Source organism: Corythoichthys intestinalis, chromosome 11, assembly GCF_030265065.1.
Source record: "Corythoichthys intestinalis isolate RoL2023-P3 chromosome 11, ASM3026506v1, whole genome shotgun sequence".
NCBI lineage: Eukaryota > Metazoa > Chordata > Actinopteri > Syngnathiformes > Syngnathidae > Corythoichthys > Corythoichthys intestinalis.
The window spans coordinates 49,456,178-49,474,087 of NC_080405.1; the positions used below are offsets into that span (position 1 = coordinate 49,456,178).

The 17,910-nt window shown below is 37.9% G+C and overlaps 1 protein-coding gene across 1 annotated transcript in view; it reads right to left on the reverse strand.

The window, feature by feature from the left end:
- The window catches only part of ctso (cathepsin O), a 28,252-nt gene that overhangs the window by 6,817 nt on the left and 3,525 nt on the right, over positions 1-17,910 (reverse strand). The window contains exons 3-5 of the mRNA XM_057850389.1: positions 16,171-16,295; positions 7,400-7,567; positions 6,988-7,109 (exon numbers count right to left, since the gene is read on the reverse strand). Of these exons, the coding sequence (XP_057706372.1) occupies positions 6,988-7,109; positions 7,400-7,567; positions 16,171-16,295 (415 nt within the window). The remainder of the gene's footprint in view (positions 1-6,987; positions 7,110-7,399; positions 7,568-16,170; positions 16,296-17,910) is intronic.

The following is a 17,910-nucleotide window of genomic DNA, read 5'->3' on the forward strand; positions in this document are numbered from 1 at the left end:
AAACTTGCAGGGGTCCCCAAACTTTTTCCAGTGAGGGCCGCATAACTTTTCCCTTCTCTGATGAGGGGCCGGGGTCAGTTTGTAACAGAAAAAGTGTGACAATTGCAGGAGTGCCTAAATGTAAAAAATTATTGTTTTTCAGAATGCCACAATCAAATAACCCTTTCTGGATATTTGACGGAACAAAAGTAAATAAAATAAAAATAATAATATAATAATAATTAATAAAAATAACACTATTAATCAAATAGATAATAACCAAATAACCCTCTCTGAGTTCTTCACAGAAAAAGGCCAGAAAATAATTAACACGATTGAGAAAAAAAAAAAAAAAAAATTCAAAATGCTCTCTGGTATTGTTCAGGGGGCCGGACCAAATGTCGGGGCGGGCCGTATTCGGCCCGCGGGCCGTAGTTTGGGGACCCCTGTTAAAGTAGTATTTACCAGTATATTGAAATGCATGCCTTTTAGTTTTTGTGGTGCTTTCACGCTCAAGTGGGGGCGCCCTTGCGCTTCCTCACGCGAAGAAGAACGCGCTCACGTGAAGAAGAAGAAATGCCGCATCCAAGCAAGTGAGCGAGTTAGTGAGAGAGGGAAGCACTGCTGCAACCCTACGTTCTTTGTTAATGCTTGTAAAATATCGACAGAGGCAATGCCTGTATGTATCATCTTTTGTGTTGTTGTTGTGTGTTTCCACTCGCGATCGGACACTTAAATCCAGTTGTGTAGTGGTTTGAACGATGTGCTAATGCTAGCGAATGCATGCTAACTGCTTTGTTATTACTGAATTAGCCGCTAATCATCGCTGATTTACGTTGATGCAAACCTGTTTGTTATTGGGGACAAAATTGATTTGTTTCATTTTTAGTTTGACTCTTCAAGTGATGGTTGAATAAAGTCAGCAAATTATACCAACGTCTTCTGTATCGTCATTTCGGAGTTTAGCTAGCTGTATAGCTGTCTCTGTGAGGACAGTGCAGTCTATTCCCTCCCGATGCAGTTATCTCCACCTTGCAATGATTGTAAGTCGTTTTGTTGTCATTTTTCCTCGTGAAGTGAAGACACACTTTCGAGCGTTTGAACCTACGTGCTGTCATTGTTATGTTTACAGCTGCAATGCTCGTGCTAAACCATCGTAACCATTCATTTTCACCCTCTTTCAAGGTAAAGTGTAGCCAAACTTTGGAGCGGGTGGTTCTTGGCGCCATGCTAGTTTGATGTGTTTGGACAACAAGACAGTAACGACGCAATATGCGTCTTCAGGACTCGTTAAAGGGATCGTTAAGGCTTTTTCATTGTGATGTCGAGGCCTCGAAACACTAGGAACCGGTTCCGAATTGGAATCGGATTTCGATTCCCATCCCTAGTGGGGATGTTTGATAAAGCAAAGCTATCCGCGTAGTATTTTCATATCTTTTTCCCTGTAGAATTTTTTTACGATAACGGCAGACACACGTTTTATTTATTTATTTTCCCAACCAAAAATAACCCCATTTATTTCCAATGGCAAAAACTTCAAAACGTATCACATCCTACATTTATTATCTAAGTAAAAAAATTTACACATTAAAAAAATCTGGGAAAAAGGTCCATAAAATGGTTTACAGTTTTTTGCCAAAAAACTACGGCATTGACTTCACTATCAGTTGACGGGACACGGGGCCGATCCGTAGGGGGCCTATTTTCAATTACTTAAATTTCAAATATTTTCAAAAAACAAAACTGCTAGCAACCTAAAACCGAAACAGGCACCTCCCTTATGCATATACAGTGTGGAGAACAAGTATTTGATACACTGCCAATGGGAAAACCCATTGGCAGTGTATCAAATACTTGTTCTCCCCACTGTATGAGTCTCCATTAGCAGCGATTTAAAAAATATTCAAAGTCTTACCTAAAAAAATCCCGATTATTTTTTATACAACTTAAAATGGCTATAAAACTCAAAATTTTTTACGCTTGATGTACAAAAATCCCCATTTGCAAAGATAATATTTACAGGATCAATAGCAATATTTAACATTAAATATATACATTTTTGCCCAAAATAGCAACCTTTTTTATTTAGTGGAGGTTTTCAACACCTAATAAATCACTCAATTTTCACATCAGAAACTTAATACTTGAGGGAATTATGCAGAGTCATCTTAGTTTTACTCCACAAAAGCAACATTTGCATTTTTCTATGTACAAGCACAACTTATTTAGGTTGAATTATGATGTCACTAATGCCTCAGAACGTCTTGCCGGCTATCTGGCCCTCGTCGGTTTTAGATTGAAATTTTACATAAAATAAAACACATTAAAAGCGATATATTTTTGTATGGACGCAGTAATGTCTAAATTACCACTTCTTGGTCACAAAACAGGCAACTGGCCGAATATTACCTGATCATTTGAATGTAAAGTTACGCTACTGTGTATGGATACAACATGGCGGCCATCACATAACAAAGAGCTTTTTACTAAAATTCTTGTAAATAAATGCTACATCCCGGAATTTGTATAGAAATGAACATAAAACAGTCTAGATTCTTGATTAAGAGCAAAAAAAAAAAACTGGGCAGTTATTATTCATTTTACGTAAATATTTCAAGATAAGTTATGCTTTTGCGTATAGATACAAAATCTAACGTGGCGGCTGTCACAAAATAAAAAAACTTTAAGTTGAAAGTTCTTGTTGATAAATACGTAAAACCCGGAATTTCTATAAATATTAACGTAAAACAGTCTAGTTTCTTGGTTAAAAGCAAAAAACTGGGCAGTTATTATTCATTTTACGTAAATATTTCAAGATAAGTTACGCTTTTGTGTATAGATACAAAATCTAACGTGGCGGCCGTCACAAAATAAAAAAAGCTTTTTAAGTTGAAAGTTCTTGTCAATAAATAAATCCCGGAATTTCTACAGTATACTGTAGATATTACCATAAAAGAGTCTAGATTGTTGGTTAAAAACAAAAACCGGGCAGTTATCATTCATTTTACGTAAATATTTCAAGTTAAAGTTAGGCTAATTTTTTCCATGCATTTTTTTCACAACATTTCAAAGTGCATGCTTTTATGTAATAATTAGCTTGAATCCTTGACCAAATGAGTCTTGAGACACTCCTGCCTGCTTGTATGCAGTAAAACATTCATCCTTTTCCCAGCTAAATCCTGCGTTTGAACGCAGCATGTGTTTCAGTTTATCACAGTGAAAGCCAACTCACTTTTGCCTGGGTCGGCCCCCAACGGGAAGGCGTGGCGCAATGTTTGCAAGAGCCGTCTTGTCAACTGATGGTGAAGTCTGTGACTACGGTCTTACCAAACTTGGAAAAACATCCCTGTTTTAATGTCCATTATGGAACAAATGACCCAATAACAATAGGAAGTGACTTGTAAAACCGCCAAATCTCCAGAATGTGATCCAAAATGGAGTGTACCCAGAATCAGGGGCAGAATTCAAGGGGGTGCTGGAGCTGTGACCATAGGCGGATCTACTATTCAGGCGAAGTAGGCGATCGCCTTGGGGCCCCAAACCAGCGGCCCTTGCCCCAACGAGCAAGGGCTTGGGGCACCGGAGTCAGCAGCACCCCCAATTATTCGTCATGTATAATTATGTCAGCATACCAAACAAACAAATAACAAAACAAAAAACAAAGCAACTTGAATGCTACATTTATATTATCTCTCCCACACACACACGCACTACAATGGACTGTTCCACGACGACGGACTGAGTATAAGTCGCTTAGCTTCATTTAGCGCCGTTTAGCTTCGCATCGCTTAGCTGTTCGTTAGCTTCACTTAGCTCTCCCACGTTTTTCACGCCACTAAGCTCGCTATTTTTACAGCTCACTTGCTACTTTGCACGTCGTTTATTTTGAACACATGAGCGAACGTGCTCTCCATGAGAGCCAAATTGCAGAGGGAGACGTTGAGAACAGGCCGCTAATGCCTCGTGTAACTTTCTTCTTCTTCACACCGAACATAAAATACACGACAGCACACCCTGTGGCGAAACAATGCAGTACAGTTCCAATCAGTCATACAATAACACTCAACAGCTGGTTAACAGCATTTGCTAACGAAAACAAAAATCAAATCTATTAGTGACACCACAAGCAATGACGAAGAATATTTTTTTAAGGAGTGTAAAGCTTTCGGTTAGCGGTTTAGCGAACGTACCTCCGGTGAACATTTCAAAATAAAAGCAAGTCATGTTCATCATATAAATAACAATTTCTGGAGTTAATCCCACATCAGACTTAATATTATAATATGTAGAGTAAATACTACAGAATACAGATTCTACACTAAGAATAGCTTTCAAATGACACTCTTTATGACGAATATGATTGGCAAATGAATAATTAGTATAATTATTATACTACTATTATATATGCTAGAATGTAGAATATGTAGAATGCTAGAATTTGTTTAATGAATTGTTTTGAATAATGTTGGAAAGGCAAAGTCAGTGTTCTGAATCTGTTTACTTTCCATTCTTTTGCACTATTACGGTAAATGCCTCATTGTTTATTTGTGATTAATTATTGTTATTTACATGATTATTATTACTTTAATAAAGAATTTAAGTGTTCCAAAATGGTTTTGGGAATTAATAAGCGTCAACAAAAATGTCATTGCTAAATTAGTAAAAAAATATATATATATATTAGATTCGTCGACTGATCGTAAAACTAGTCGGCTGACTAATCAGGAGAAAATTTGTCGTTTAGGACAGCCCTAGTGTACCAGAACATATTTCCTCCACACCCTTCTCACCTTTTTAACTCCTGACCCATGAAGAGGGCCCCTGGATATGTTCGCCTTAGGCCCCAAAATTGCCAAGTCCGCCACTGTTTGTGACGGCACTCGGGCCTGGGCGCCTAAGAGGTCCGGTTTGCGGGCGTAAAGTGGCCGTGATTGGGCAAAGGGAGGGTCAAACAGAAAGGCAAGATGTTGCACAGAGCTTAATATAGTGTTCAAGTGTTAAAGTATCTCGGCCAGCTGTCTGCAAGGGCCCGCAAAAACATTTCCACTTGCACCCCACATTGTGGAGGGGCCCGTAAATAATTGTCCACAAGCACACCCCGTTGGATAGTCCACTCGGGGATCCTGTTTATGCTAATCGGACCCAGGCCGTGTTTACATTTGTTCCATTGCTGCTTGGAAAGCCCCAAATGTGCAGGAAGCAGGGTCCCCCCAGGATTGATAAATCGAAATTCAAGACTTTAAAACCTTTTTTAATGCCATTTCAACTGAAAATTAATACTTTTCTCGCACCCATTATTTAGATAATATTGAATTATATTAAAAAAATAAAGCACTGACCATCCAATTTAACCTCAATTACTAAGTGTGTTTGACAAAAGAATGCACATTTATTGAAGATACAATTACAACACATTTAAATATAAGGTCTTTCAGAATTTTTTTTCCCCAGGATAAAATGGATTTCACACTATTATTGTAAAGCAACATCAGAAATTACATTTGCAATACAACAGGTTTCCCTTTTAAGAGGACCTAGTCAAGTTGGTAGGTAGGTGATTGTCAAGTTGGCCACCTTAACTGTAAAGTGCTTGCAATTGGCAGTGAAAGTTTAAAAAACAGCCACTACACATGACCATTTCCCTGGGTAATTGTTTTTTTCTAATCACATTACAAGAAGTATAAAAAACACCTGTTAATCCTTTGTTAGCTATTGAAGACATTTATTTTAATCAGATAGAGAAAATCCATACTCTTATTCAATCAAGAAAAACATTTAAATATACCAGGAGGTGTTTTACTATCACCTACATTATAATTTGCCTATCACCATGCCATAATATTCAGATCAACGTTAGTACGTTATCCTGCACTCGTTCCAATAATAGACAGTGTCAACCGTGTTGTGTATCTGAGAGTGATGGTGAATCGACTACTCCGGTTTATCCATGCTAAGGCTAGTGCACCTGCTAATACCCCATGGAACATGGCTAACTCTTGAGTTAAAACTGCGAAATTCACATTCATTCGAAAGGCAAACCGTGCAGAAATACATTATTGCATCTAACACATTTTAATTGGAGAAATTGGAAACTTACTTTGAAATGTTAAGCAGGTCCACTGCCTTCGTATGACCGATAAACTGCGACCCAAAGTATCTAGATGCGACTTGGTCGCCGATCCAAGACCTCACATGCTGGTCCAACTGTTTGGACTTGGTTGTCTTGTTGAGGCTTTCGTCGAACATAACAACTAAGGCATCTGAGCAGTTCCTTGCGTTAGCACACAGTACTGTGCGATTACCTGCTGTTGATGCTAATGATGCTAACGGCGCGTACGCACGAGGTGCAGCGCATCGTAAAAATTCTACGCGTCATCTTGGATTTAAAAAAAAAAAAAAAACTTCGTCACGGATGTAATTTAGGTTGCACTGAGATGATCTTGAAAATTAAAACCACTGTGAAAAAATTCCAGACTTGCGACAGCTAATTTAATGCTTTTAATACCTTTAATAATGGAAAACTAAATTCAATGCTTTTTTAATACTTTTAATATCCCGCGGGTACCCTGAGGAAGTTACCTGTAATTAGCCTAGAATCAACAAGGAAGTGACCTCATTGATTACGATAGATATCCAATTCATTTACACTGGGAGAAGACAGGCTTTGAATGCTTATCTTTCTGTGCCATTGACGGCGCTAGACGTCCAATTTGACTGGGAGGTGCGAATGAACAAAATGTATATATGTGAATGCATTTATTTATTTATTTTTATACCTCAACAACCAATCCCACTCCAACAAGTGTTGACCTATGACTTGTTAAGCCCTGTGCGCTACTGACTGATCAATATCTGTGTTGACACAGCAAACATCACATGTCCTAGACCCTCCCCTGTCCTTGAACTTCTCGGATATTCTTCTTAACTCGTGCATATGGGGGTGTTAATTTTTAATCTTTTATTGCCTTAACGTTGCAGGAAAAACATCTTTTTTTTTTTTTTTTATACCTGAAGTTGTAAGCAGTAAAGTTCCTCACGGTGACGCCCTCTTGAGGCTGGGAGAAAAACTGGCACATCCCATTCTTGGCTTTGTATGGATACTCTGACTGTGGCACCAGTTTCACTCTGGTCTGTGGGAATGAGAACATGTGATGATACGCATGTAACATGTCCGATGAAAAAAATTCCAATTTTTGAGTTGAAGTATTAGATTATTTTCAGATCGAATTCTTAGATTTCCTGAGCCTATTAGGGAATTGGTTCTTGAGATTATTTTTTTTTAGATTACTTTTTTTACCACCAAACCAAAATCTCTGTTTTCCTTCGAGTTATATGGCAGGCTTTTAAAGACATATTTATTATTCTTCTTCAACTAAAACTGCTTCTGGGGATGATTCTTTTCCCCAAAAGTTCAAAGCACCGTTTGTAACCAGAGCAGAGCTTTCGTCGTGGATCCTCCACTGCAGCCTTCATTTGGAAAGCAGCAATCGACGACTTGCTGCACGCTGAGCTCCTCCAGCGACGCACCCGCTATGGCGCTGGCCGCTTGCACGGCGCCCACCACGCTAAACGCCCAGCAGCTCCCACACTGCAAAAGATGAATTATCGAGAAAAGCTAAGGTTCAGACCCCTGAGGGAGGTATTAATCCAAATCCTGTCCTAAATGACCATCCTTGCCAGCAAAAATACATTTCTTTTCCAAAATTAGCTACTTGGTGACTTTGTAAAGGACACCAGGACAAAAAGACTTCATTTTAATGCACGAGGCTGTCTGTACCGGCCGGCGCCACCCTGCTGGTCAAATAATTGCCCTAATTTATCTTTAAAAAGCAGCCCATTATCAGACACACTGCTCTTATTTGATAGACGTGCAGTCATCTTGAAAGAAATCCAACACCCTTAAGAACCTTCTTTAAAGACTTTTAAAGATCTGACTCAACAGGGGTGGTTTTACTGGGCCGTTTGCTGACACAAAGTGTGTTATTGTAGATATTAATAATAGGCGACATGCATTTCTGTGAAACTGAGTTCTTTAAAAGCTTAGCGTTAGGTCACACATGCCTATTTCTAACTTCCAAAGTCGCTGCAATTGAAGTAAAAAGCCACTTAACTACACTGTCAAAGAAAACTGGAACAACAAAATATTTAAAGAATGGTAAACAAAGAAAAATAACAATTAGGAATGTCCCGATCGTAAGAGTGGGAACCTTCTGGGTACCTCACGATACGATACCATTTGCGATACAAAGCTCACCATAATGATTATCTGACAATATGGCTATACAACGATGATCGATACATTGGTCAGGAAATCATTCTTGGATTTTTTTTTTACAAACAACTAATAAACAGTTGGGGTGTAACGGTACACAAAAATCTCGGTTCGAAACGTACCTCGGTTTTGAGGTCACGGTTTGGTTCATTTTCGGTACGGTAAGAAAACAAAATGCAAAATATAAATGTGCTAGTTGTTTATTACACACCTTTGAGCTTTGAACAATAGGAGCATTAGCCTGTACAAAGCAAGAATTCTGCTCAAGAAGTAGCGGGTATTTAAAGATAATCCAACAACAATTTGCCTTTCAGACCCCGCGTATTGGTCAGCTTTCTTTCTGAAAGAAAGAAGAAAAAAGTAGTCCTGTGCTAAAGATAAGATAAAAGCAATTCCAATGACAAAGATTTTAACTAGGGGTGCACGATATCCATTTTTTGAAACAGATACCGATATCGATAACTTCCCGCTCCTCAAAGCCGATACCGATATCGATAACCGATAATAAATATATATTTTTTAAATGTATAACCTGAGTTTTTGAACACCTGGAGGTTTCAAAAAAAAAAAAAAAGAAACTAGTGGTGGATTCAACATAGATTTCCCTTTGATCTCACCAGATTTTTCATAATGACATGAACAAAACAGTGCGTTTCACTTTTTCACTGCCTGATAGCCAGCTAAAAATGAATGCACTTCCATAAACCACAAGGCTTGGTCTTTTCTTGCTTTTATGGGAAGACACTCGTCTTAATAATGTGAAAGTACAACAGAAAAATACACATATTCAATACTCAATATTAGGGTTGTTCCGATCATGTTTTTTTGCTCCGATCCGATCCCGATCGTTTTAGTTTGAGTATCTGCCGATCCCGATATTTCCCGATCCGATTGCCTTTTTTTTTTGCTCCCGATTCAATTCCAATCATTCCTGATAATTTTTCCCGATCATAAACATTTTGGCAATGCATTAAGAAAAAAATGAATAAAACTCGGACGAATATATACATTCAACATACAGTACATAAGTACTGTATTTGTTTATTATGACAATAAATCCTCAAGATGGCATTTACATTATTAACATTCTTTCTGTGAGAGGGATCCACGGATAGAAAGACTTGTGACCTTTGTATATTGTGACTAAATATTGCCATCTAGTGTATTTGTTGAGCTTGCAGTAAATGATACTGTGGCTATGCCCAAATACATGATGGGAAGTGGAACCATGACTGTGCGTAGTGCTACCAATTGATATATCTTCTCTGCGTAGGGAAATAATATAAGGTGCTTCCCATGATATTTCAAATCATAGGGAGAGGGATTGTAAGGCTTTAGCCAATTAAAAAAAGGCTCCAAAGGCTGCCAAAATTCACTCTACTCATTTTACGCTGCCTTTTATCTCTCTATATAGGTAAAACGGCGCCATCACAGATTGAGCGCGACAATGCGTGAGTGGGTCATGCAGTGCATGCATTAATTGTGTTAAATATTTTAACGTGATACATTTAAAAAAAAAAATTAATTATCACCGTTATTGGGATAAATCTGATAACCCCACCTTAAGCCTAAACTAAAGACTCTGGATGAGTGTAACATATTATGTCTGTAACGTTAAATACAACTAGAAAACGATTTCATTAAAAAAAAAAATATATATATATATATATATATATATATATATATATTAAAAAAACATGGCCGATTTTTTTTTGCCAATTCCGATACTTTGAAAATGACGTGATCGGACCCGATCGATCGGCATCACCTCTCCTCAATATACAACAAACTGCACAATACACTTATATACACAAGTATTATATGTATAGCATAGGACACTAACTAAGCATTGGCTTGCTTCTATAACACAACAGCTTATTAAGTTCTGTACATTTGACCCTTCACCACAGAAGTAAACATATGGTGCACATCCATATGTTATAGTAAACATAAAATACTTACAGACATATTTCCGAGGCGGAAACATTACAGAAAGCATTCACGATTGTCAATGCGACACCGCTAGACACTGCAATGTGTATGTGAATGAGCTTGTAATGTGAACAAAATTACTGACAAAAAAATAGATGCGATGAATTATTCTGACCAGCAGGTGGGAGCAATGCCCAGCAAATGGTCAACTGCTTTCCTATACTAGTGTGTAAAGTCACTGTAAACTGTAAAGCCAGCACAATACATATTATCGGTCCTATTAATAATGTTATTGGATTTATCGGGATGACGTCATAATTCCTATTATCGGACCGATAATTATCAGACCAATAATTATCGCGCACCAGTATTTTTAACATGTATTTCACAAATGAAATGCCTCAATGAATCTTTTTTTTTTCCTTAGGAACGGTTTTCAAAAGCTTTATTGGTGGATTTTCTCAAGTTAAAGCGCCACAGATCTGTGTATTATTCTTATTATTTAATTACAGGTGTTTTAGCTCATTTCAATTTATTTTATTTAAATGGGCTATTATTTATTTTATTATGTGTTTATTTTACAAATGTGATGTAGTATTCATTTATATTGTATATTTTATGTTGTATAACTTTAGTTCCTATGTGAATATTAGTTCTTACTTGTTTTGTTGTGGTAGGAGAGTTTTGTATTGAACACGGGGCCGTGTTGGTTATTATTATAGCAGAGAAGACAGCAGTAAATCAACAAAGACAAGTCAACTGCGCCCCGATCTACCACTCAAGAGATCTGATGGACTCAACAGTGAGTTACGATTGCATATTAGTTTGAAAATCGACCGGATCCACTGTATTTTTACACGAGTGACTTCCGGTCTGCCCGATCCTAGCTACTGGTAGTAGTATTGACGCAGGAGGGTTGCGTCTCGCGTTAAATAATAAACTCTGCCGTTCTTTCCGCGTGCGTCGTGTTGAGCTGCTTCTGGTACACGTCTAAAACGCGGCCGCACTGCGACTGGTGTGCATTGGCTGATTGACTTTAACGCCCGTGTTTCACTGCGTTCTCACGGCGGCCACGTTGTCGCGCCATTGACGTTTCTGGGTTATACTGTCCCACCGTGTTGGCCGTCATTATAGTAGAGAAGACGGAGTAAATATAATTTACACAAAGAAACTGTAACCCGATGGACTCACAGCCTCGAAAAGTAAGGGTTACATTACGTCAGAAACTCGTTCGGTACGCCTCCGTTCCAAACCGAGCACCACGTACCGAAACGGTTCAATACAAATACATGTACCGTTACACCCTTAATAAACAGAAAAACAAGTTTTTGCTGTGAATTAGAATGAGTTTATCACTAGTAGACGTCCAATCCATTCGAAATGGGAGGGTGGCAGCGAATGAACAATGAACAAAATAGACTTCATAATGATATTGATGGGACGCACTCCTCAGACACTGCGCCACGCCTTCAAGTAGGGGGCTGTCCCACACTCCGTTTCGGTCGGTCGCAGTTATTGTTAAACACATGCAGCCATCCTACGTGGGATTTATGTTGAAAAGTACGAAAGCTGTACCGCATATAAACAGGAAGGATTGTCTGAAGGGTGATTTGTTCGAGGATTTAAGGTAATTAATATTTTTCGCACTATGCATGCATTTTGAAAAGTTGTGAAAAAAAATCAATGGGAGATATTAACCGCTACGGCATTGGTGTCATAATTCGAAATATTTACATAAAATAAATGCTAACTGCCTATTTTTAGTTGTTGTTTTTAACCATAAACCGAGATTCTTTTACGTTCATATCTATAAAGAATTCAGGGATTTAAGCATTTATTCACAAGAATTTTCAACGTGAAACGCTCTTTGTGGTGATAAGGCGGCACCACAGTGGCTTAAAGACTAGCACATTCGACATATTTACGTAAAATAAATGCTAACTGCCCGGTTCTTTGCTCTTTTAACAAAGAATCGAGACTGTTTTACGTCCATATCTAGAAAGAATTCAAGGATTTACGCATTTATTCACAAGTTTTTCCAACGTAAAAAGCTCAATGTGGTGATAAGGCGGCGCCACAATAGCTTAAAGACTAGCAGCACATTCGACATATTTATGTAAAATAAATGCCAAATGCCTGTTTTTTTTTTTTTTTGCTTTTAAAGGGTTAAGGATGAAATGTTAATATTCCATCATTTATCCATAAATGCATGCCTTTTGTATTCATATCATGCCACTTCGTGTAATTACACACAAGAAAATGAGAGAAATTTGATCGATTGTCAAGCTAAAATGACCGGCGCCCGAGATCTGGCAGATTGTGTGCGTGACGTCATTACAAGTGAAGAGAGTGCCACAGGCCACTGGGGGGGGCAGCGCCTGTCTGCATCAATATAATTCCTTCTAGTGAGGGGAGAATTAGGGGTGTTTTGAGCTGTTTATGCTGTTGCATTGTGTTCCCTCATGAAGAAACACCCCTCGTTGTCAATAAAGAGAATTCAGAATTGACAGTGAGGGGTGTTTCTTCAACAAGAAAAAGGCTCAGTGCTTCAATACTGAATGGCGGCGATGATGGCAGACAATTTCGTTTCTAGTTTCAGCGACGAATACGACGTAGAAGGACGTAACGAATGTTCATCTAATGGTGACAAGGAGAGTTGCTAAGCTTTAATCGGTGTTTTAGGTTACCAATTTGAGCCCAAACGAACGCCAATGCAGTGTAATGAAACGGTCATTGAGGGGAGCAATGACACTGATGAAACATCGGCAGCAGATTGTGTGGGAAACACCAATGATTTGTTTTGTATTTCTTTTTGTGAAGCTTATACACCGTGACCGCAAAATAATGTATAGAATAATTATCCTTTACTGCGCTATCATAGCTTTTCGCTCTGCTAACAGACACAAATATGAATGGGATTAGAGGATTTGTTCTATATATTTTACGAGCGATAATTTATACATGTGTCCAGTCCTGTATCCAATGTGTGATATTTTTTTATTATAGAAGAGTACTCACACTGGCCATTTCCAGCTTAGCAACTACCCTCCTTTGCTTTGCCTGGGATGGTGAGGTGGTCTCATCAGTGGCAGTCTTCGTCCTCTTTCTTTGTGTCATGGGACATTTAGGTGGCTGCGCGTGTATGGTGGGCACCGCATCTGCTTTGAGCAGCAATCTTTTAGCAAAACCCGATTTCACTTGTCCATAGTTCGAGAAGCTTTCAGGTGGAAAATGCGCACCACAGAAAACCGTGCCGGAGGCTGTGTCTAGAAAATTAGCCCTCTTTGCACGGACGAACTTTACCCATTGTCTGCGTAGTCCAGCTTTTTTTTTTTGCGTTCGGGAACTCATGGATACTATATTCCGATAAATAGCTATTTGTACACCACAAAGCACAGCAGTTTTGAACCATTTTAGTGATGTTTTGGTCAAACAAACCCGAACGCTACTCTCTCGTTGATAAAAAAACAATGGCACCTGGCTCCGCCTCGACTTTCATTTACTTGTAGTGACGTCCCCGCCCCATTCGGCTGTTTCCGGAACACTTTCGGAAATGTTCGTCATTTTCAATTTATTTTCGATAATTGCTCATTAATGTGATTGATTTTTTTGTTAACTTTATCAATATTTGTTATCTTGGCACATAACGGTTCTATTGATGTCTCACACCCCCTTTGCGTTTTCATACCCTTTAACCAAGAATCGAGACGTCCATATCTATAAAGAATTCAAGGATTTAAGCATTTATTCAAAAGAATTTTCAACGTAAAAAGCTCTTTGTGTTTCTACTCGGTCAGCTTTATGACAGAGATAGGCCCCCTATTAATCGGCCCCACGCCCCGTGTCCCGTCAATATATTATGAAGCCTATGCGTAAGCATTCAAAGTCAGTCCTTCAAGTTTAAATAATTTGGATGTCTAGCATCATCAATGGCATTACAGTAAATATTAGAGCTGGGAATCTTTGGGCACCTAACTATTCGATTACGATTACGATTAAGAGGCTCCGATTCGATTATAAAACGATTATTAATGCACCCCCCCTCCTTTTTTTTTTTTTCTTTTTAAATGTTTTGTACATTAGTTCCAAAATTGTTCAAAAATACTCTCAGGCTAAACCAAACTACTATTTCAGTATCAAGTTAACATATAGCGGTAAAAAAAATAAATAAAAATAACAGTAAATAAAAATCTCCAGTCCCCATTCTGTATCAGCCGCTTTAAACTACATTCAATTAATTTAATGTTGTGAATCAACCGTTAAAGTTGTTAAAATTGCTCCAGTTATTCCATAATTTCCATTTTGTCTACTTTCGACATGTGAAAGTTTTAAAACTATTTTAAAGATAGATTCAAGTCAATATTTTACCGATTTAGGATTATTTTAGATAAAAAGTTAATTAGGTTTGCTTGGAAGGTTTGCTACAACAGCCTTGCAGGGAAGTCTACTGCTTTAAGATGGCGGCCGTTTACTAACGCCCGCATCTAGCTTTTTGTTGATGTGCTGCTAACGCTACCGAATCCATATTGCATCTAGTCCTATATAAATGATATCTACCGTAACATTATGTGGATATACTTTGTAGCAGCTTTTCGGCAGCAGTCAGGTATGTTGTTGTGTTTTTTTATCTCGTGGCATGAGTTGAGCTAGAGCCGTGAGTTGAGCATTGGCATTACCCGAGGGGCCGGGTAATGAGAAGCATGATGTTTAGCTACTCTCGCTCCATTCCTCATTGTCCCGAAGACCACGCGGCGCGCTGAGTGTGTTGTACTTCCGCTTTACTTGGCATATTTCAATAATCGGAATTTGGATGTTTGTGAATCGTTCTCGAATCTTCCACGGCCGAATCGCGAATAATCTAAGAATCGGAAATTTTGCACGCCTCTAGTAAATATTATGGGGTGAAAAAAACTTTAGAGTGTAATTGGGGCCGTTTTTTAAGAGTGTATTTCCGTTTTTATCTGTTTGATTGTATTATTTCCGTTTTTTGTTAACATTGAAATCATTTAAAAATGCATAATTATAAAAAAAAAATTAAAAAAAATTATGCAAATATAATCCCTTACACTATAAAGGGTTAAAGGTCTAAAGCAGGGGTCACCAAACTTTTTCCTGTGAGGGCCACATAACTTTTCCCTTCTCTGATGAGGGGCCGGGGTCAGTTTGTAACAGAAAAAGAGTGACGATTGCAGGAGTGCCTAAATGTAAAAAAATTATTGTTTTTCAGAAAGCCTAAATGAAATAACCCTTTCTGGATTCTTCACGGAAAAAAAGTAAATAAAATAAAAATAATAATATAATATAATATAATACAATATAATAATAATAACAAACAATAATAACACTATTAATTAAATAGATAATAACCAAATAACCCTCTCTGAGTTCTTCACAGAAAAAGGCCAGGAAATAAATGACACTATTGAGAAGAAAAAAAAAAAAAAAAAAAAAATTGGTATACTGGTATTGTTCAGGGGGCCGGACCAAATGTGGAGGTGGGCTGTATCCGGCCCGCGGGCCGTAGTTTGGGGACCCCTGGTCTAAAGTGTCAAATTTTGAATAACTGTCCAGTGTCGTGGAAAATGTCCGTGGAAGGATTCAAATTAATAAAATAAAATAAAATAAAATAAATACATTCATCGCTTAAGTCATTTTTTTTTTGTATTCATTTGATTCAACACACAATGAAAAGCCGGGCATTCAATTTGGATTTAAATAATAAATTACATTCAGTGATTTTGTTTTTTTGAGTACCACTAGAGGGAGCACTACATTCTACGACTGAATGGTCTCAAAACTTTTAATTGCGGGTGTATGCAGTTCTTGGATTTTGTTTTAACATCATCATCATCATCATCATCATATTGCTGCTGTCCAACATAAAAACTTTTTTCAAAAGTGTTTTCTCCTTTTGTATCCAAAAACAAGAACTGTTAATTATTTATTATTTTCCAGCTAAAAATACAGCTCTCTGTGTTCCATCTTACTGCTTGTTGGTCCTGGACCGGCGCCACGACCGCTCGGTCCCTCCAGTCAAATTTGGCCGGCAGCTCCCTTGTATTGGCTCCGAGGAACGGCGGAGCGGGCGCAGAGATTGCTCGCAGGTACAAATCTGCCGTGAACACAAAGAATTCAACCTCTTGCGAGATGTAAATCTTGTAAAACAAGTAGAACTCAAGTCGGTTCCCTTTCAAATTTCCATTGAATGCCAGGAGATAAGATTTTCGATGAACCAACACACAAATGGCGTACAGGCAGTCCCCGGTTTACGAACGAGTTCCGTTCCTGCCTTTGCAATGTACCCTGGATTTCCGCGTAAATCGGAATTAAACCTTTAAATATCTCAAAACACTCTCTAAATTAAAAAAAAAAAAAACATATATTAAACATCCTTGTACTGTCCTCGCAAAGACTTTGGAGTGAAGTCCAAAGCTAAACAGTGAGCTAAGCTCCGAAATGACGATGTTTGCTGACTTCATTCAGTTGCTCATGACATCAACACTTGCTGAATGAAACTAAACTAAAATAAAAATAAAATCAGTCTCATCTTCAATAATAGCAAATCAAATTTGTTTACAAGGAGCTGCTGATGCAGCAATAACAAATAACAAATGATTAGCATGTACAGTGGGGCAAACAAGTATTTAGTAGGGCTGTCAAATGATTACAATTTTTAATCGAGTTAATTACAGCTTAAAAATTAATTAATCGTAATTAATCGTAATTAATCGCAATTCAAACCATCTGTAAAATATGCCGTATTTTTCTGTAAATTATTGTTGGAATGAAAGATAAGACACAAGACGGATATATACGTTCAACACATAAGTACTGTATTTGTTTATTATAACAATAAATCAACAAGATGGCATTAACATTATTAACATTCTGTTAAAGCGATCCATGGATAGAGGGACTTGTAGTTCTTAAAAGAAAAATGTTAGTACAAGTTATAGAAATTTTATATTAAAACCCCTCTTAATGTTTTCGTTTTAATAAAATTTGTAAAATTTTCAATCAAAAAATAAACTAGTAGCCCGCCATTGTTGATGTCAGTAATTACCTAAACAATGCTCATGGTTGCTGAAGCCTATAACATCAGTCGCACCCAAGCGCCAGCAGAGGGCGGCAAAACTCCATAAAACACAACAAGTGAGCGTTTCACTGTACTGTCATTTAAATCTGTCTGAGCGGGGCATCTGCGTTAATTGCGTCAAATATTTTAACGTGATTAATTTAAAAAATTAATTAACGCCCGTTAACGCGATAATTTTGACAGCCCTAGTATTTAGTCAACCATTAATTGTGCAAGTTCTTCCACTTGAAAAGATTAGAGAGGCCTGTAATCGTCAACATGGGTAAACCTCAACCATGAGAGACGGAATGTGAAAAAAAACCCAGAAAATCACATTGTTTGATTTTTAAAGAATTTATTTGCAAATCATGGTGGAAAATAAGTATTTGGTCAATACCAAAAGTTCATCTCAATACTTTGTTATGTACCCTTTGTTGGCAAAATGGAGGCCAAACGTTTTCTGTAACTCTTCACAAGCTTTTCACACACTGTTGCTGGTATTTTGGCCCATTCCTCCATGCAGATCTCCTCTAGAGCAGTGATGTTTTGAGGGCAACACGGACTTTCAACTCCCTCCACAGATTTTCTATGGGGTTGAGATCTGGAGACTGGCTAGGCCAATCCAGGACCTTGAAATGCTTCTTATGAAGCC